The 21696-nt window shown below is 50.9% G+C and overlaps 1 protein-coding gene across 3 annotated transcripts in view; it reads left to right on the top strand.

Annotated features, from left to right (window-relative positions):
* Nucleotides 1-21696, top strand: part of Slc35f3 (solute carrier family 35 member F3) — a 135217-nt gene that overhangs the window by 101575 nt on the left and 11946 nt on the right. Inside the window, exon 3 of one of the 3 annotated variants that reach the window (XM_069998122.1) lies at nucleotides 17051-17353. The exons of the other annotated variants lie outside the window; for them this stretch is intronic. Within the exon in view, the coding sequence (XP_069854223.1) occupies nucleotides 17051-17353 (303 nt within the window). The remainder of the gene's footprint in view (nucleotides 1-17050; nucleotides 17354-21696) is intronic. 3 annotated transcript variants of the gene reach the window in all.

The raw sequence follows: 21696 nt of genomic DNA, 5'->3' as shown, positions 1-21696 counted from the left end.
TACGTTAGTACCTCTCTGGCCATTTCCTACTTCAGGCAAAGAGAAAAACAAATGTGATTTATGTACTTAATGCAACATTTAGAAATGCATCGGGATGGTTTTGCGCTTTTCTTTCCTGAGTGCCTTATTTTATAATGCTTATGTTTAATGAGTTACTCTCAATCATACATACATTATTAATTTATACCATAGGGCAAATTAAAAGCACTGGGGAAACGAAAGCTCCCTTGTTGTTAGAAGCATTAGCGTTGTTTCCTACTCATTTCTCCAGAGGAGAAAAAGCACATAATTCTTTCACAGAAAGATTTTACTGTTTCACCAACAGTTGGGGCCAGGCAGACAACAGTTCATGGTAGCGATGTGGAACAAGTCTCCCTCGAGCTCGCTGGCTGTGTAGTACTCCGGCATCTGGTTTTACTGAGGCGGAGTGGAAGTCTGTGCGTCTGAGCCCTCAGGGAGCACCCTGCGTCCCTCCTAGTGAAGGGGCACGGACGAGACGGGCAGAACCAGTCCTGGAACATGTGCATTTTGCAGAGGCTTATTTTCTTTTTCCCCTAGATGTGCAAAGTGTGATAGATCCTCTCCAGAAAAGAGCTGGAGCTGTCAGGAAGTCCTGGGCAACACTCTCCCCCCCCCCCGGCCCCCAAGTGTCGGGAGAGCAAGATGCTGGGGTCCAGTGGGTACAAAGCAGGGCCTCCTGAGGCAGGGGTGGAGCCAGCAGCCAAGACCCCAGCTTCTCCAGCCATGGGGCAGGGGGGTGGGGATCACTGCTTATCAGGAGCTTCTCCAGGGAGGCCCAGTGCCAGGCATGGCAGGAAAGAAGCAGGTGGCACTGCCGTCCTCCCCTTGCCACCATCCTGATTCACTCACAGGATCCTCAGGTCTTCTGACAGATGTTGGAAGAAGAATCCGCAGGGGTGAAAGTGTCCCCTGTCCACCTGTAACAGTGAGAGGTTGGGAGTCTGACATGCAGCAGACATCACACTAAACATCTTTTCCATTCTTCCAACCTCTGGTTGCCATCAAACCGAGAACCTACCTCAGGCATGTGTACCAGAAATCCCTTGGCCCAGAATCCTCCATGCAACTTCCGTGGCTTTTTTTTTTCATTCTGAATATAATGTCTTAAGGAAGGTATTTCAGTAGGAAGTGGCCGTGTTTTAACAGCACAAAGCCAGGGATTGTAGCGGTCTGGCTTGCGGCCCTCCTCCAGTCCTGGCACCTCTCTCTCCTTCCCCCCACCCTGTATCTATCGGGTGGGATGCAGGACAGGAGGAGGGGTGGGGGGTGGGAGGAAGGTCTTCCGCGTGGGTGGCAGTTTGGGAGCTTCTCGCCTTTGTGGTCAGAGAGGATGTGCTGAGATCTGAAGTGGTGTGGTTCCCAGATATTTTTGTTTGGAAATTCGTCTGCAATGTTCACAGGGAGGCCCGCCTCTCACCTCTGCGTGTTCGTGAGAGTGAAACACACCCCACCCAGCCTCAGCCCCGCTTTTGCGTCATCCCCTACACTACTTCTCCTTGGCACTCTGGAAGAGAGAGATTATGGAGACGTGCATAAATCCCGGCTGACACTTCAACTCACCCTGAGATTCCAAATGGTTCCTCTGTTCCGTGTTGTGGTTGAGCAAGCTACTCTGAAACTCATTGGTGTGGGCATCTCCTCGGCCAGCTTGGACCTTACGTAGTACACACCTCCGATTTTATACCTCCCACCATGGCTGGGATGGCCAGTGTGTATCACGATGTCCACCTTCTTCTGTTGAGATGTCGAGGAGTTGCATGTGTTTTTCTGTCCAGGTTGGCATGGGCAAAATGACCCTCCCACTCCACGCAGCTGGACTGGCCAACATGCACACCCTGGGAGCTGCTGGTGGAGAAGAAGTCTCAGAGCTATTCTTCCCTGGGCTGGAAGAAACCCAGAAAGAACCACAGTTCTTTCTGAGTGGCTAGAATTACAGACATGAGCCACCATGCCCAGCTTGAAAATACTTTTATATCATGCTGTGGCTGCAATTAGAAAACCATTTCATGCAAGGATGACTTTCCTATACAATGACAGAGTGCTATTGTGAAGGTATAAGGATTCTTTAGAGACAGAGCCTTCTGAGTATCAACTGGATAAAGGAAACGAAGCTGCTGACAGCTAATAGAGGAGGCACCGTGGTGAGGACCCAAGTCGACTTTAAGGAGCTGGGTCTGAACCAGAGAAGGGAGGTTTAGCAAGCATTCCCTTTGCAGGTGACTGCGAATAATAGGTTGTTCAAGACTAAAATGCTACTGATACATGTGTAGGCAGCCTAGGCCTGCAACTTGTCTGAGTGCTGGCAGAACACACCTTGTTCTAGTTCCTGTCCAGACCAAGAAGAGCCCACATCAAACCTGAGCCGTCACCATTCTTGTCTGGGTTAACTAAGGGCCATGTTGTTCCTTAGTAGGGACCGGGGCCACGCTGGCTCTCCACTGGCAATGCCAGGTGTTTCTCTGAGCTCTCACAAGGGCACTGGCAAATACGAGCCCCATGGAACACATGCAGCATAACTGGGGAGAGAGACGGAGGGCCCCTGCATCTGCAGAAGGGCAGCGAGCCCTGAGACGGTTGATTCTGGAGGAAATAGAGCTAGAGAAGAGCTGCCATCCTCAGGCCTTCAAGCTAGAAGAGAAGCATTCTAGCATTTTCTCTTGGATAAGGTGGCCTCTGAAATTCCTTCTCCTTGGAAGATTTTAATGCTGCTCTTGTGTTCTTTACTTCAAAAGGCATTCTAAACAGGTGCCGGTGGCTCATACTTGTAATCGGAGGTGCTTAGAAGGCTGTGATCTGGAGGATCCAAGTTGAAGGCCAGCCTAGGCACAAAAGTTCACTAGACTTTATCTACAAAATAACCAGCAAAAAGTAGGACTGGAGGTATGGTTTAAGTGGTACAGCATTGGTAGTGTGCAAGCAAAGCAAGTGAGAGGCCCTGAGTTCAAATCCCAGTACCACAAAAAAACAAAAATAAAAGAAGGTAGTCCTCTGCCACACTCTTCCTCTGCCCCCCTGCCCCCCCCCCAGAGTTCTGCAGGCGACTAAAACAGAAGCCTGTCACTGACATCCATCAGTGATGTAATTGCCTCCCACCTCCCTAAGAGCAAATCAAAGCCCAGGGCAAGGTGGAGGGCAAAGAAAGCTCTTATGCAGTCAGAGCTGTGTGTGCACCTGAACCAATGAGCGGTTTCAAGGTGCCCCTCCAGGGGGGCTGGGGTGCTCGGGCTGGAGCCATCTCCCCATTTGCCCTGGCACTGCGGTCTGCGCAGGCTGGTGGCCTCTGCTGGACTTCGGGGCTGCTAGCAGTTGTCTGTCTGTCTGTCGGTGACATCTATGTTGGGATGCCAATGCCAGGAACGAGCGAGACCACAGCGACAAGGTCACTAAATCACACCCATTCATTCCGTTGGGAGCGCTCGTCGGGAGCGACCAGTGGGCAGCGTCCTTGAGACTCCTGGGAACGTTTGCCAGGGAAATGGAGGCTGGCTGCGAGGTTTGGGGTGGGCTGTTTAGCCTCCATTCAGACACAAGCCTGGGATCATGTTGAAGCATCTTCTGCTTGAAATGAGTTGGTCTGATAATTAAATATTCCCTTTTCTGTAGAGCAGACTCAGCTCCCAGCGCCAAGTGTGGGGAGAGCCCCCAGGGACTGGCTGAATGCTGATTTTGAGGCTCAGCTCGAGGCTTTCTGATGCCTCCTTCCCAGAGTGACCCAGGGCTAAGCATTTGTTATGAGAGAGCCTGGCAGTGGCTTTGCTCTGGTTCAAAGGCAGAAATCTGCTCCAGCTCTTTCTTACATTTTTTTAAAGAATCACTGATTTATTTTATTTTATTGTTGGTTATGGGGCTTGAACTCAGGGCCTGGCACTGTCCCTGAGCCTCTTCGAGCTCAAGGCTAGCACTCTACCACTTGAGCCACAGTGCCACTTCCTCTTACATCTTTGCTGAATGGAAGCAAAGTCTATGGTGTTGTGATTCAGGGAGTCAGCAAAGGTCTGGGGCGAACAGTGGGCCAGGCTGGCTCCATGTGAATCCCGAGCAGTTCCAAGGCCGCTGTGGGAGGAACTTATCTACTTGTCTGGGCTGTGAGCAAGGCCAGGCCCAGGGATCAACACTGCCTCCCAGAACTCGGGATTCGAACACCTGGATTATAGACATTTGGTGCAATGTTCTGAGCTATAGAGGGAATCAGTCATTTATGAAATGCTCTTGATTAGCCATAGAGTAATTGTAATATTTATGGGATACGGTGTGTTTTTTTATCCATGTATACATTGGGTAATTATTATGTTAAACTAATCAGAGTACCTATCACCCTAGATTTGCAGCATTCCACTATGGAGGCTACATCCCAAGGTTTGGCTCATGAGGTAGAGCCCTTGTCTTGACTGAAAATGTGAGGGATAGCACCTGTGCCCTGAGTTCAAGCCCAAAGACCAACACAACAAAAAGGAAGTGTGGATTCTCTATTCGGGGAGTTTAAACGCATTCTTTCAGAAGTACCTTCCTGGGCACACTTGATTACGGAGTGTGTTTCTGAGCATGCTTACTTTAATATTAGAATTCAAGAGGGAAAGGTGGTGGGCATATGTCCAGGTGATGGAGCACAAATCTGAACAGTGGAAATGGTGGATAGCCCCGTGTGGGCTCACTCAGCTTGTGTCACAAAGATGGTGGAGAAAAGCCTCTCTGGGCTTGCTTAGCTTGGGTGAAGATGGAGGCCAGGAGTGCCTCTAGGCGGGCTCTGCTTTCTCCAGAAAGCTTTAGCTGAAAGAAAAGGAAGACACCTCTGTGCAGGCCTTCCCCTGTGAAGGTGGCGGCCTTGCTAACTGCTCCCTACTCCATGCTTCTGCATGTGCACATTCAGCTTTCTTGGCTCCATTTGTTCCAGAGACCGCACTTGCCCCGTTGTGCATTCTTGGCTCCTTTGTTAAAACCCAGTTGGCTGCAAATGTGTGTGGTTATTCCTGGGCCCTCTCTTCTCTCTCAGTGGCCCGTGCATCTGTTTGTACACCAGGGCTGTGCTGTTTGAGTGACTGAATAGTTTTAGCGTGTATTTAAGTCAAGTAGTTGTGACATGTTCAACTTTGTTCTTTTTGTTCAAGATGGTTTTGGCTATTCAGCGTCTCTTGTGTTACTGAACAAACATCCTGGGTGGGTTTTTTTTTTCCATTTCTGTGAAGAATGACAAGTCTCGGGTGTGTGGAGGGGAGCAGCGTTTTGTAGTGAGCACTTAACTTGGGAGAGAAGCTCCACCTCCTCTCCTGCACTGCAGCCACCCAAAGGCAAGAACAAGATACGCACAGTCTTCTGGGGCCTCCCTCCCTTGTAGCTTACAGGTGTGCTCGAGAACTGAGTAGAGGAAAACATTAAGCACAGGTGAGAAGCAGGCCCATGGTGGGGGGTGGGGAGCTCTGCGGCCTCCGCTCACCAGCTGGGGCTCTGGATCAGGTATCCACTCTTCTAAGCCTCCCTGTTTCTGACCTCTCAGGAGGGATTTGTGAATCTGAAATCGCTTGAGGACAAAGGCAGCAATAGGAAGTCCGTGTGCGCTCCTCACTAGGGCCTAGCGGGACTGGCGCTCATGGGCCATCTCAGAGGTGGTGGTGACCCAAGGATGGCTCTTCTTACGGGTGGAGGAAGCAGCTCCGGTTCTTTCTGCCTCCGCTGTCCCCAACCCCAGCTCCTCCGCTGTCCCCCACCCCCTGGCCCAGCTCCTCTGCTGTCTGACTTTGGCTGAACGAGGGCCGACGAGTACTGTGTACTGTGAAGCCTCTTGGCTGTCCCTCCAGTGTCCCAGGCGCTGCCCCGGCCAGAACTTGGTCCAGTTGTGAGCTCAGGACAGTGTTGAGAGCCCCTGAACTGCCCAGCAGGGCACCCTGCCCTCCACTCCCCACCCAGCCCCTGGCGGGGTCATGGGGGCCCAGGACTGCCTGCCTTGCTCTGCCTCACAGCTGAGTCTGTATCCAGGAAACAGCCTGTTGGCTTTAGCCGTGGCACAGGGATTGACGGGGTACATTCCCAAGTTGCCACTGTGCTGGTCTACAGGGTGGTTGGAGCAGGTGCAGCCTTGGTCGTGCAGCTTTGCACATGGGTACCCTGCGTGTGTGTGCACACACACATGTGCACGCACAGATGCATGTGCACACACATGCACACACACAGTTGTCAACAAAGGAAGGGCTGTTAATACAACCATGCAAGCAACTGACCCTGCCCCCCCCAAAAGCGGGCGCTGCCAGCAGAGCCAGGCCAAGCCTAATGCCCAGCAAGGGAGAGGCAGCATGGAAGAAGGGAGGAGAAGCTCTGGGCTCCGGCCAGGTCTGGGGCCACTGGGGACAGGTAGCTTAGAAGACGGAGGAGGAATCATAAGAGGCCAATGGCCCAGGCTAACTGGGAAGAATTCTGAAGGACAGTGATGTCTGATAAGAATTTTAACACTTATGAAAAGTTGCCAGGCACCTGTGTCTCGTGCCAGTGATCCCAGCTATTCAGGAGTCTGAGAGCTGAGGATCACAGTTCGAAGCCAACCTAGATTTTTAGTTAGTGATAGAATGCCAACAACCTTGAGGGATAAAGCTCAGGGAGAGTGCCCAGGCCTTGAGTTCAAGCCCCAGGACTGGCACACACACACACACACACACACACACACACACACACACACACACACACACACACACACACACACACACACACAAAGTGTAGGGGGGAGTTCCGGTCGTGGGGCCTGAACTCTGGGCCTGGGCGCTGTCCCTCAGCTCTTCAGCTCAAGGCTAGCACTCTACCACTTAAATCACAGTGCCACTTCCAGCTTTTTTTCTTTTTGCTTATGTGATGCTGAGGAATCGAACCCAGGGCCTCAGGCATGCAAGGCAAGCGCTCTACCACTGAGCCACCTTCCCAGCCCAACACGAAATGTTATTTTCTATACAAAATAACCCCAACATCAGTGCACTTAATGTCTGAGGAGATTGAGGAGGACACAGGGCCCTCACCACAAGGAAAACTATGTGAGCTGAGATGACCTCACGGGTTTCTGTGAGCTACCGCACAGGGGCCATGTCCCACTCCACGCCTACCAGACTCTGTAGCTGTTCGTAATCACTCAGGACCATGGGGCTGGGAGAACATGCCGGGGAATGCAGGGGAAAGAGTAAGAGGAGGGAGTCTGGAGAGGAGAGGACAGAGGATGGAGAGGAAGAGGAGGAAGGGAAGGAGGAGGAGAAGGAAGAAGAGAGGGATTAGAAGGAGGAAGAGGAAGAACAGGAGAAGAAGGAAGAGGAGGAGGAGGAAGAAGAGGGAGTCTGGGGAGGAGAGGACAGAGGAGGAGAAGGAGGTCTCCCTTGTCTGGGGACTTGGCTTCTTCTAGAAGCCTCTGTCAACCTCTGAACCAGGACTGGCTCAGCCCAGCAGATGTGGGGTTTCAGTGCTCAGGACAGCTCTGGACAGGGAAAGCAGCCTAGCCTAGAACCTTGGGGAGGGGATACAGCCTGCCAGTGCAATGACTTCGGGGGCGTCTGGTCTGCTGTGGACTTTTCCAAACCCCTAGCCTAGCAGAGAAGAAACACATGTGGCCTAAGCTGCTGTATGTATGGCAGTTTGTAGCAAGAGAAAACTAATATCACATATGTTAAAGGATAGACTTGGAAAAGCACCAAACCAAATCTATAAATGAAAATGACAATAATTGAAGTTGAAAACACAGTAAGCACATCGAAAAGTAGATTATACTTTCCTGGGGGATGTGGGAGGAGGAAAAGTTAATAAGTCCAAGGTTAGGCTGAAGAATTTAATCCAAAATACAGCCCCGAGAGATGGGATGGAAGGAGGCATGATGAGAAGAAGAACTGGCGATGGTCATTGCCTGCCCAGAACGTGGCAGGGAATCAGATGAGCGGCCAGGGAGGTGCTTCGTGCCCAGGGAGTAAGGCAAGAGTGAGGATTCCAGAGGGGAGTAAGATGCAGTGGTCTGTTTCTGTATTCAAAAGAAAGCATGCGGGTCAGGGGACACCCCTGTAATCCCAGCTACTCGGGAGGCAGAGACAGGAGAATCACAGTTCAAAGCCAGCCCAGGCAGAGTTAGAGAGACCCTCTCTGAAACACAAGCCACCCACAGTGGCACAGGTCCAAGAATCTCAGGCAGCCCAGGATATAAAAGCACAGACCCTATCTGGAAAGCAAACTAATAGCAAAAGGCTGAGGCATGGCTCAAGTGGTAGAGAGCCTGTCTAGAATGTGTGATAACCCAAGTTCAAGCCTCCGTATCACCCTCCCTCCCCCAATAAAACCCAACCCATATTGTGCATATATTAGACACAGAGATGTTTATGTAGGATGTCTGGGAGTCACCTGAGGCCTTTGTCTTGCGTGGCTTGGGAAGGTAGAAGCAGGTGCAGTGGCAGCCTGGAGAAGCTGCTGGAACACTCCAGTGGCCCCTGCCAGTGTCCAGTCAGCATGCGTGGACACCTATCCAGGGTGCAGCCCTCTCTCAACAGCTCTGCCGCCGCTGCGGCCGGAGCCCGGTGTGCCCTTCTTCAATACACGGTGTGCCCATTGCCTGGGGAATTGTATTGCAAAATTAAAAACTGGACGGAGTCCAAATCATAGGCTTCCTAAAATAGTTGCGGGAGGCTAGCTGTAAAGTTAAAGGCGGGGGGAGCATGGGTCTGCATGGCCCAGCACATGATCTCGTTGCTCTCACCCCAGCCACTGCCCAGCTGCCCAGGCAGGCAGAGAGGACCCCAGCCCCCAGCCTGAGCACAGCCCTGGGGGCGGTGGCAGCCTTCACCATCTCCTGAGTGTCACAACATCCTTGAAATATGTGCTATTGAGGTCTTGTGGAGACACTAGCACTCAATGGAAATGCCTCCAAGCCAGTCCCCATAGGTTCATGACTAGTCAAGGACTTTCTCTGGCTCAGCGTTGCTTCCTCTTACAAAATAGAAGCACTAGCTCTTCCATTACCTTCTGTGAACAGTGCTATGCTTGGTGAAATACTTTGAGACAAGTGGGGAAATGGACAGGAGGCTACAGTACTTTACATACTATTTGTTTTATAGTATGTTTTATTTTTGGGGTCATTGTGGGGCTCGAACTCAGGGCCTGGGTGCTGTCCCTGAGCTCTTTTGCTCAAGACCAGCACTCCACCACTTTGAGCCATAGCACCACTGCTGTGGCTTTTTTGGGGGGGGAGTGGTTAATTGGGGACTTTTCTGCCCAGGCTGGCTTCGAACTGTGACCCTCAGATCTCACCTTCCTGAGTAGTTAGGATTATAGGTGAGCGTCACAGGTGCCTGGCTTAACCATAAAAACCCAGCCCTCAGCTTTTTCATGTTAAAGCTGCTGAGGTTTGGGCCTTGGATAATATTGTAAGCTCATAGTTTCAGGGTGTCTTCAAGCTCCATAGCCTTGTCTTGTACAGTGACCAAGGCGGCTGTGAGTGGGGCTTGGGTGGGCCCTCACAGCATGAGCTGCTGTGACAAATGACCCCAGATAGAATGTCTCAAGGGTTAAGTGTGGGTTTCTCACAGGTGTAGAGACTGAAGTCCAGGGGCAAGACTACAGCAGATCCGGGTTGCGGTGAGATCTGTTCTTCAGATTGCAAACCCCTGTTCTCGCCTACTTACTGCCTCCGCAGAGGATGAGGAGAGAGACCTGAAGCGGGGAGAGAGAGCGTGCAGCTCTCCACCTCTGCTTCCGATGTGCAGGGCTCATCCTTAGGACACCTGTCACCATGGCCCATGTCCAACCCACTCACATTGTGCTTAGACTTCACATATGAATGTGGACACAGACATCAGCCTGTGGACGTGAGGACGTGAGGCCGGGGCCGGGGGCAAGTCTGAAAGCAAGCACTGGGTGCTTGGCAGGTCAGAGAAGAGCATCCATGCGTCTAGATGATGCCCACAGACCCTGGGTCCCCTGGAAGGGAGGGGTCCCCTTCTCCTCCCCCTCCTGAAGAACGGTTTGTCCATCTGCATCAGGAAGCGAGGTGATGGAGCCAGAACGGAACGCCAGGGCCACATCTGGTCAGTGGAGAGACAGAGATGCACAAGTCATCTCCGCCCGTCTGCCGGAGCTGGGAAGCTGCAGGCGGAAGAGGAATGGGGAGAGAGATAGACGGGGAGAGGGAGAGATGTGCTTGTTTTCCGGAGATGGCGCGCCTTCTGGGTCTTCAGAGCCACCTGTCATCCTTGCAGTCCCCCTTGCTGTGATGGCAGTTGTCAATGTCATGTCACGGGGGAAAGGGGGTGCCACTCCACCCGCAGAGAGGATACCGTGGGAACAGAGGCCATTATGGGTCTGGTTGGTGGCCATCTTGGCGCTAGCTGGTTTCAACTAGTTTTGCCACTAAGGGCTCTGTCTCTTGCTTTTAAGTAGAAGCAGAGTTAGGGCAAGAGTTTAACAGGGCTGTCCACTTCATACCCAGGGTCACACAGGGAGACTAGGAGGCAGCGGCAGCCCAGGCCCAGCCCACAGGCCCAGCCAGGGAGTCACCGGGCTGCCTGCAGAGGGATCTGGAGTGCCCATCCCTTGAAGGTGGGTCTAGAAGCAGAGGAAGGACCGTAGCAGAAGCCTGGTGGCACCGACGTGAACTGTTCCCATTGTCTGTCCTGCTCTGAGGCCAGAGCTGTGTCAACATGGAGCTGGTTTCCTTTCCCAGGCTCATTAGCTCCACTTCCCCAGATGAGTTGGGCAGTGGACGTTGTCCATCCTGGTTGGATGAGAGCTGAGCAGGCGACAGCCTGGAGCCCATGAGTGGCCTCCATCCTGGGTGAAAGAGATCTGTGTCCCTCCCACCCCGGCCTGGGATCTCACCGAGGGGCCACGCAGGGCCCAGCTTTGCCCCGGAACCTCTCCAGTATTGCACAGGCAGACCTGAGCAGCCTCCGCTGTCCATTCAAGGAAAGGGCTCCTGCTGCTTCTCGGGCTGTGACTTCACCAAAACAGGAGGCTCACCAAATCGCTTTGGGTAGCTCAAGGGCCACCTCAGAGCAGCCTGCTCCAACTCCATCCAGAACCTTCCATCCACCTGTCCAGTGACTGGCACCACACAGTTCTCCACCCGCCCAGTGACCGGCCCCTCAGCTGGGAAGAAGGGCCACACTGAGAGCAGAGGATGGCCAAGCTTTAACTTTCTTGGTGAATATATTTGCTGTGTTTATTATAAGCCAGGGCAGAGGAGAATAGCTAGGGGATGCTGGTGACCTGGAAGTGGAATTAATGGTGCTATTCAGCTTTCTGAGAGGGACGGCATCAGAACATGGGGAGGGCTGAGCACCCAGAACATGCAGAGTCCAGTCCCTCGGCTCTACTGAGACACACAGTGCTGTCAATCATCGTCACTGCATTGAGCTGGCTAACTCTAGTACTGGTCTTCCCAGCCAGCCAGACTTTGTCCCCAGTGCCTGGGCTCGTCCTCCCCTGTGGTCAGCGCCCACTGGGCACATGCATTGGAATATCACACTGCACCCCGTGAACGCATGTCAAGTCAAATCTCAAAAGAATTAAAAATGCAAAGGAAAAACATGGCTTAGTAGAGCTGAATTGAAGAGAGAGAAAGCAGTGTGATGAGGCCCCGGTGGGACTTCGTGTCAACACGAGGCCCCCACACCATGGGGGCATCCGTGTCCCCGTGCTCATTCTAGCCAGACTGCAGGCTCTGTCTCTGATGGCCAGGCTCTGGGGCTCCATCGAAGACCTGCACACCCTGTAGGCGGCCTGTGAGTGGGGCTCTGCCCTCTGCAGGCTGCGTGAGCAGGGGCAGTGCACACGGCAGTGCCCCCCGGGCAAATGAGGCTTTACCTTTGCCTCTAGCCCATACACAATGGCCCCAGGCCCTAGTGTGTACTTGGAGATGAGAAGTAACGAAGTCCAGGAGTGGGCTGGCAGTGTGGGTCTGCAGCACCGAGCATGCCTTGCATGCTCACAAAATTAAAATTAAATGAAAACAGAACTAAGAGGTTCCAGGGTGCCTTTAGTCCTTATAAGAACAGGAGATGAGAATGCAGAGAGATGTGAGGCTGGGGGGGCAGGGCGGTGGAGAGGAGGGAGCGGTCACCTGTGAGCGCGGAAAGAGCCAAGCACAGCCAGCCCTGCGGACATCTCAGTCTGAGACTTCCAGCTCCCAGACTCCAGAGCAATGAAATGTCTGCTGTCTGTCCCCCAGGCCACAAGGATCAAGATCCGTGAATCTGAACTGTCTCCTCCTTGCCTGGAGAGCTATTTGCACTGCCTGGCCCCTGTAGACTCAAAATCATCCTGCAGCAGTGGAGAGCTTAAAACATGAGTGGTAAAACACATTTCAAAAAGCCCAGAAAAAAGGCTGGATATTCGTGGCTCACACCCGTCACCCTAGTTACTCAGGAGACTGAGATCTGGGGATGGTGGAGCCCTGGGCAAGAAAGTCTGCGAGATTTATACCTCCAGTGAACTACCCAAAAAGCCAGAAGTGGAGCTGTGGTGTTACCCTTGAGCAAAAAAGCTCGGGGACAGTGCCCAGAACATCTAGCTGGCACTTGATACTAGAATCTTTAGACGTGTGCCAACAAAGTCATCATCTCCAGTTTTCTCTTGAATGAAGGGTCCATAATTAGGGGTCAAATAATCTGTCTCTCCACAGATGACCTTCAGATTTCCCCGGATGACCTTCAGAAGGGCCAAGCCTTTCACTTGGAAGAAAACTCAGTTTGTCAGACCCAAGGAATGAGTCACTGCCGGTGCCCGCTGGTGCGCACCCCATGCCCTCTGCCTGGGGATTATGGGGCATTGTGCAGGCCCTGCCGGCGCCTTTCTTGTCTATTATGTGTCATGTTGAATTACAATCAGAGCTCCAGCCCGCCGCTTACAGGAAGCGGGCCATGGCTATGAAGCTGTGGCTGAGCGTAAGCCCCTTGTGTTTCTCTGAAGCACTGTGGAATGGGATCTTGTCCCCCAGCTGCAGAGCAAGCTGCCAGGCAGAGCGAGGCCCTGGCCGGTTCTTTCTGATGTCCTCAGCCCAGATGTGCACACCCTATTAGCTACTCCCTACTGCAGAGAAGTAGCCCTGCTCCTTCTCAGACAGCCGCTGCCCAGGCTACGACATCAGAGGGTGCTCTGCTGGCCCGTCAGCCAGTACCCAGGCTGCTCTGGAATCAAGGTGGAGCTCTGAGGAAGCCCTACTATGTGGGGCCTCAGGTGCCCAAGCGTGTCAGGTGACACGCGGAGGGAGGAAGGGGGCACAGTCAGGGCTTCCCTGAGCTCCCCTCCTTTAGCACCCCACATGCCCCCTGGAAAGCTGACTCTGGGGCTCCACTTCCACTTCAGCGGAAACCCCCAGTCCTCATTCCTGGCTCTGTGAGTCCGGGGCTGTGAAAGGCCCATTGCGATGTCTTCTGTCTTTTCCTGTAAGTCCAAAGTCATGGGGGAGGGGGGCGGCCACAGGTGCTGGAGCAGGCTCTTCCTGCAGCTGGCTGTGGCCCAGAGAAGGCTTCCAGATGCTCAGGGGACCACGCCAGACCTGCTGTTCTTCCATCAGCAGAGAGAAGAGCTTCCTGTCACCCAGAAAGAGCCTAGAGGACAGTGCAGGAACATTCCCACGGTCCGGTCCAGGGCCCCGACCCACACATCCTGAGCGCCGACTGTTCTGTAGCTGCCCCGCAAGGACTGACTGTGACTGGAGGCCAAATACCATCCCCTCAGAACATACAATGCACGATATTCTGAGCACTCCGTGGCCAGCATGCACGATATTCTGAGCACTCCGTGGCCAGCGCCATTATTAACACCTATGAATAAACCAGCATATAATTAACTGGCTGCTAATCAGGAGCTATGAGTTCAAATCTGCTGGTGCTTTATGAACACAAAATGCACCAATACCACTGGTCAAGTGAACCCTGGACCGGCCAGCTGCTCTGAAGCAGAGCGGTAGGTCCGGGATGAGCACACGTACGTGGCTTCTGTAAAGCAGAGGCATCTGGGGGACGGCTGGAGCCTGGATCCTCAGAAGAGCAGTGACTTCAGAGGAAGAAGGACCCAGCCTGCAGACTCCAGGATTGCCTGCAGCCATCAAAGCTCTTCCCCCAGCACACCATGAGCCCACGCTCCACTTCCATGGTGGATGTGGTGACCCATGGGGTCCAGTCCTTGTTTCAAGAGGACAGCCACCTCTGCACCTGCAAATGTCCAGAGGCTGTTTTGATCAGCAGATTGGCAGGAGTGAATCGGGAACCTTTCAACAGCACCTCTTTGCTCACTGGTGATCACTGTGTAATGGAGATTTATTCTCTCCACTTTACACATACCAACACTGAGGCTCAGAGATCACATAGCTAGGAAGTGATCTGGGCTGGATTCAAACCCTGACTTCCAAGTCTGTGCACAAGACTGTGCCTGCTACACAATGTACCTGCTCTGGGTCGGCTCCTGTCGGTCCCTCTGACCATCTCCCTTGCACTCTTCACTCCTCGTGTGAGGACTTCTGGGGCCGCTGGTGGATTTGCACTAGGTCCCCCACACACTCGCTCCTGGAGCAGCTCAGAGCTCCTTGCCCTCCTTTTGCTCTAGACCTTCAGTGGTCCTCCAATGCTCCATACCCCATTCTTTGGAATTCTTCAACACTGGAAACAATCGCAGTTAAAACATACTCTGGCCGGGCATCGTAGCTCACACCTGTAATGCTAACTACTCAGGAGGCTGAGGTGAGAATCGGAATTCAGAACCAGTATGGGCAAACAAATCTGAGAGACTCATCTCCAACTAACCTGCACGAAGCTGGAACTGGAGATGTGGATTTGGTGGTAGAGGGCAAGCCAGGAGCAAAAAACAAATGCCAAGCAAGAGCATGAGGCCCTGGTTTAAGCCCCAGTACTGGCACAAAACAGAAAACCCACACCTCCTGCCTTCTCTCCAGGTCCTCCAGCATTACCAGAGCACCGGAGCAGAGCCGGGCGCATGGTCGGAGCTCAGCCGGCATGCTTCACACCGTCCTGAGGATCTCGCTTAGGATGTCCACTTGTGACTCTTTCTGGCAGGACAGATGTGCCGGCGGGGGCAAAACCTGCCCCCAGCATCAGCCAGTTCCCAGTTTTTACTTGATCTTTCTCTCTGGGGCTGCTGGGGGTCTAGAGTGAGCTGACCCAGGCTCCTTCTCGAAGTACGAGGTGGCTGTTGGCTGGAAGAGACAGTGGTGTCAACGGTGCTGAACCGACTCTTGGAGCATGCAGACTTGGAGCACTGAGGACCAGAGCACTCTGGGCAGGCCACCAGGCCAGGGTGCCAAGGGTGAAGATGAGGGTCAGGGGGTGAAGAGGGCAGCTGCTACTGGCTCCCAGCATCTGAAACCCGCAGATGCATGGCCATGGCAGAGCCCAAGCTCAGCACACTGTGAAGAAATGCCTTAGGTCGTGGTGAGGCAAGGTGCTCCAGCTAAGGCAGAAGCTTCTAGAATAGATGCTCTGTGTCTGTGGCCAGTTGTAGGCAGTTGGACCTCCAGAGCAAGACCCGGCTCAGGCTGGGCTGAGGAAGGTCCAGGGCAGGAACTGAAGTCAGGCCTGGGCCTTTTGAAATCCACGTGTTATGACCCCACAGTCATGCTCCTGGGCCACTGTGGCCAGGAACTCTCTGGAAACGGCCCTACCCAGGGCCAGGGACCTCCGCCCTGAGTTCTGCGGGAGCCTGGGCTGGGGCCACATATCTTGAGAGGCGACCTTGGAAGCACAGGGGAGCCGTCAGCCATGCCTGTGGGGACTCCGTGCTGGGCATGGCTCTGTGCTGGATCCCAGAGAACAAGACTCAGCCCAGCCTCAGGGTATGTGGTTTATCTCTTATTGGCTGGTTACCAGCCTGTTTTTTCTCATCATGAGCTAAACACACTCACCTCTTCCTTGGCAAAAGCCACAAATGATTAGCCACCCACAGGAGGAGACAGGGCAGGTGGCCCACGAACAGAGATGCCACAGCTGAGGGCCCTGGGGGTCTTTTTTGGTTCTGGACAGCTCTCATGTCTGTCATCACTACGTCAGGTGGACGTTGATACCAGAAACGCAGGCTTCTGGATTTAATGTCCATTCACAAAGAGCAAGAGAAGGCTTTGGTGTAAGAGAGGGCTTTGGAGATAGAAGTTTATTGTTTTGGGGTTTTGTTTTGTTTTTTTATGCCAATAATAAGGCTTGAACTCAGGGATTGGGCACTATCCACACAAGGCTGGTGCTCTACCACTTGAACCACACCTCAGCTTCTAGCTTTTAGGTGATTAATTGGAGATAAAAGTTTTACAGACTTTCCTGGTAGGCTGGCTTTGAACCTCGATCCTCAGACCTCAGCCTCCTGAGTAGCTGGGACTCCAGGCATGAACCCTGTATTCGGTGACAGGGCTGTGATGTGCAGGAGGACGTGCTGGTGGTGAGCCAGATGCACAGAGGGCAGCTGCGCGGCCTCTGACATCTGCACAGCCTTGGACGTCTGCGCTGCCTCTGACCATTGAACAGAAGGCCGCGTGTACGTCTTCTCCAGGCTCACATTCTGCTTCTTGGGACTCAGATAGGCAGTTGTTAGAAGGGCTTGAGAGAAACACTGACCCCAGTCTAGACTGTTTCTGAGTGGGAGATGGAAGGCACAATTTCTACTGGTGGCTTAGGCCAGGTGGTAACAAGTACCTGGATGCTCCCTGGAGAGGGGGAGGGGGAGGGAAGGACACACCTCCCAAACCTGGAGTTACACCAGTCTCCTGAGCATCTTTTAACTGGTGACCTTCGTGCCCTGCTCCCAGACTGCAGACGGAGTCTCTGGATCGGGGCCCCGGAGTCATCTTCTGGCGAGAGCCAGGCCACTCCTCAGCCTCCTTCAAGCCCCGAAACCCAGGAGACAGTCCTGTGTGGCAGAGCAAATCAAACTGATCCACCCTTGGGAAGAATCATGAAGGTTTAAATCTGAATTTTATTGGAGGGCGGCAGAGAACAGTGAGTGCAGCCAGGACTTGAACACCAAGGCCCCGTTGTCCAGGAAGTGCTCGAGGGCTCACGTGTGCTGCTGCTTTTTCCTCTTGCAGAGCTCTCCTGTTCACAGAGGAGACCCCAGGCCGCACAGGATCAACCAGCCGCAGAGCGCAGAGAGAAAGCCTGTGGCACTCCCAGGGCCAGGAAGACAAAACCAGGGACTCGAGGCTGCTGGTTCAAGACCCCGAGGAAGAGAACAGAAGTGAGCCTGACTTCTATAGGCAGCTCCCTGCGGGCTGTAGCTGCTCGGGTCACACAGGGAACAGGAAGGCGAGAACTCTAGCAGTGTCACGTCCTGGGCCCCCAAGTCCTGCGAGGAAAACTGGAGTCCAGACCAGCCAGCAGGAGAGGCTCTGGTAAGCAACTGCTGCTTTCCGTTGCCCACTGAGAAGTGGAGAGTAAGGAGGGAAAACAGAACTGACTCTCATCCACTAGTCAAGGTGATCTCCACGTCAAAACGATGAGGAGTGTGATGATGATGATGATGATGATGATGATGATGATGATGATGATGATGATATTGGTAATAAATCGACACTAGAAGATAACATCATCTAGAGCAACACAATTTTTATAATTGATCTTTGTTATAAAAGCCAGAGAACTGTACTAGAGAACCAAAAGCCAAGTAAAAATTAACTAAGGCCAGGCACCAGTGGCTCACGCCTGTAATCCTAGCTACTCAGGAGGCTGAGAACTGAGGATCAAGGTTCAAAGCCAGCCCAGGCAGGAAAAGCTGTGAAACTCTTATCTCCAATTAGCCACCAGAAAACCAGAAGTGGTGCTGTGGCTCAAGTGGTAGAGTGCTAAGCTCGAGCTGAAGAGCTGAGAGACAGCGCTCAGGCCCAGAGTTCAAGCCCCATGACTAACAAAAAAAAAAAAATTAGGTTTAGAAATGTGTTCTGAGAGCCAGCTACAGTGGCTCATACCTATAATCTTTGCTACTTAAGAGGAAGAGATTAAAAGGATGATGGTTTGCATTCAGCACAGGCAAAAAGATCTAATATTAACAAACAGTCCAGATATGATGGTGCATGCCTATAACCCCAGCTATCTGGAAAGTGTAGGGAGAAGGATAGAAATCTAAGGTCATTGGAGCAAAAAGTGAAAGATCCTATCTGAAAAATAACCAAAGCAGTAAAGGCAGCTGTAGAGCACTTGTCTAGCAAGTAAAAGACCTGAGTTTTATCCCCAGTTCTGCACAAAGGAAAAAACATTTCTGGAGATGTTCTGTGTTTTGGGGTTATCACAAGGACACTGTAAAAATAACTCTGATAACGTTCAAGAGAACATGCAAAAGTGGGAAGAATTTCAGCAGAGAACTGGGATCTTTAAAAAACAATCAAGGGATACCCTAGAAATAAAACAATAGCAGAAATTTAGAAAGTATGGCATAGGATTAATAGTAGTTAGACACTACAAAGGAGAGGATTTGTTTAGTGGAAAACATGTTTCCAACCAATACTCAGGTGGAGAAAAGATATCAAAAAGGAATAAAGTTGTTCAAAATGCTGAATAATATGTGTGGGGAAAATGGAAACATCCAATCTTGGTATCAGTGGAGGCCCAGGAGCAGATGAGAGAGAATATATTGGTCAAGAATTTTCCAAAGCTGATGGAAGAATGAAGCAGCCTCTGATAGAAGAGGTTTCTTAGACACTCCGCTGGCTAGAGGAGACATCACCTAGGCAGCCATAGCAAATCTACCCAGGCAAAAAAATACAGTGTTGAAAAGAAGCCAGAGAAAAGTGATGCACACTCACCAAAAGAGAAAAAGTAAGAATTTTGGATGACTTTTCAGCAGGAAAGCTGAAAGCCAGGAGTCAATGGTAAGAGAGCGTCCAAGGGCAAGGAGCAGGTGTAAGCATGGAATTCCAACTGAAAGCACGTTTTGAAACGAGAAGAAAATAAAGATGTTTTTGTGAAGACAGACGCATACTATGAGAAATATTTAAATAGACTTCTGGCAAATAAATAAATAAATAAATAAAAGCAAAAAATCCGGATGGAAGGAAACAGTTCAGAAAGGTTGGAGAACTTTGTGAAAAGCGAACATGTGGTTAGATGTAAATGAGTATTGGCATCTAAAACAATAGTACTGTCACAGAGTGCTTAAATATGTAGAATGCATCTCAGGACATTAGCAGCCTAAAATATAGTAAAAAAAATATTTTTAAGTGAGCTAGGTGGAATTAAAGTGCTGTAAAGCCCTTATGGAAAATCTGTGAGACACTTATTTCCTGTTAACCTCCAGAAAACTGGAAGTGGCACTGTGGCTCAAAGTGGTAGAGCTCTAGCCTTGAGCAAAGGAGCTTGGGGACAGAGCCCAGGCCCTGAGTTCAAGCCTCATGACCAATAACACAACAAATGTAAGTAACAATGGGAAAAATTGAAAAAAACATAGTAACATGATAAAATATAGCAATGGTTACATTAAATGTAAATGGACTAAAATTAATTTAGAGATTAATGGTCCCATGAACTGGTAGGACTACACTGGAAATCTCTGGCACTATTTTCTATAGCTAAAAATGTGCATACTCTCTGATCCCCTATTTCTACTCTTTGGTATACACCTCAACAAAGCCTATATATGTGCTTTAAAAGATATATTCAAGAATGTTCCATATAGCATTATTTGTGATCCAAGGCACTCAGTACCAACCATAGAATGGGCAATTAAGTGTGCTGGATTTGTAGTCAGATGCTGTATAAGAAAGTGAGCACCTGCTATGCACACAATTTGGATACTCTCTTGGGCATCATATGGCATGAAAGAAATGACACAAAATGTACATAATGTGTTGCTCCATATTTATAAAGAAAAAAATCAACTATGAGACAGAAGTCAGAATAATGATTACATTTGGCGGGAAGAGCAATGACTTGGAGAGAACACACGGGAAGATTCGGGAGTGTTGGGACCGTTTGTATCTTGGTAGAGGTGGTGTTATATGCGTCATTTTGCTTTATAGAAATTTGTGCACTCTAACAAATGTGTGTTATACTTCCAAAAAAATCTTCTAATATAAAATTTCCTCTAGTATTTCTTGTGAATAGTTCTACTACTACCAAGATAATCTCATAATTAGGAATAAACTTGACTAAGGAGATGAAGACATTGAATATTAGAAACTATAAAACATTACACACAGAAAAGAGTGGCACATGCCCAAAACACACTAACATTTCAGGAGATAGAGATGGAAGGATTATGATTCAGAGCAGCCCAGGCAAGTTAGTAAGATGCCTTCATTTCAGAAACAAAATACAGAGCAGTGGTTGCCAGTGGGGCTCAAGGAAAGAGCACTAGGGAACTTGCTTTGCCTGAGCGAGGCCCTGGGTTCAGACCCAGAACCACCGCACACACACACACACACACACACACACACACACACACACACACACACACACACACACACACACATTCACACACTATCAAACATGTCTGAAAGAAAGAAGAAAGAAAAAGCTGGACTATAGCCAGTGTTCATAGATTAGAAGACTTAGTATTGTTAAGATATCATATTATCCAAAGCAATCCTCAGGTTTAATTCAATCCTATGTAGGCAAATTCATCTTAAAATTTCTATCAAATTTTGAGGGACACCAAATAGCCACAGCCATGTTGAGAAGGAGCAAAGCTGAAAACTTCATTGTAAGAAATCAAAATGGCATAGCACTGGCAAGAAGAAGGGCACAGAGGCCATGGCTCACAGACACAGTGTAAAGGAAGCATGGTGCTGGCCGTGAGGGATGGGGAGTGGGCAGGTTTCATAGGGAGGCCGGGGGGGGGGGGGAAGGCGGCATATCAAAGCTGAGGCAGGACTTCCAAAAGATGGTGGCCAGGCCACTGATTTCTTGATGTGTTGGTGTGGTCTCCAGGGTAGAGTTCCTTCCTGACCCACGTGTTTGCTCACTTTCCTAGCAATGATGAGAAAAGTTTGCCTGGAGCTATAAAAAACCTTCAGTTCCTTCTTGTGGGGAAGGGCAGGGAAGGGCAGGGGTTGGGGGAGAAAGAAAAAAAATTGTCATTAAAACATGTGTACTAACCAGTGGCTCATGCCTGTAATCTCAGCTACCCAGGAGACTGAGACCTGAGGATTTGGGTGTGAAGCTAGCTCAGACAGGAAAGTCTGGGAGATTCTTATCTCCAGTTAACCAGCAAAAAACAGAAGTGGAACTATGGCTCAAGTGGTAGAGTGCCAGCCTTGAGTGGAAAACCAAGTGAGAGTGTGAGCCCTTGCGTGCCAGCCCAGGACTGTACACAAAATACACACGTGGAAACCTGGGCACAGAAAGTGTCTTGGCTGGTTTGGGAGCTAAAACAATTGTGAGCGTATTCAGATGTCTGTTCCTGTTACCACGTTTTTTCATGCACATCTGCAATAACAAAACCTAAGTATACTCATACCTTATGCATAAAATACCCACTCACCTGTTTAAATTAAGCATCACAGCCTGGGTCTCAGGTGCTGGGTGAGTGTTCATACTTGTTGGCATCGACACTGAGCTGCTGGAGGTGGGGGCGGGGGGGGGGGAATGGGGAGGATGACCCTTAGGCCATGATTTAGGAATTGGGAACCAAGAAATGTTGCCGGGGCTGTGGACTTCATAAACCCAGTGAGGGGCTGGGGAATCTTATAGAGACTGACAGTGATCCTCAATCTGTTTATGCTGGGGAAAAATGGAGTCTGGG

The sequence above is a fragment of the Dipodomys merriami genome, unplaced genomic scaffold (genome assembly GCF_024711535.1).
Source record: "Dipodomys merriami isolate MVZ:Mamm:240054 unplaced genomic scaffold, mDipMer1.0.p SCAF_51, whole genome shotgun sequence".
Lineage (NCBI taxonomy): Eukaryota > Metazoa > Chordata > Mammalia > Rodentia > Heteromyidae > Dipodomys > Dipodomys merriami.
The sequence above is the reverse complement of the archived record's forward strand: the minus strand, read 5'-3'. Positions and strand labels throughout refer to the sequence as shown.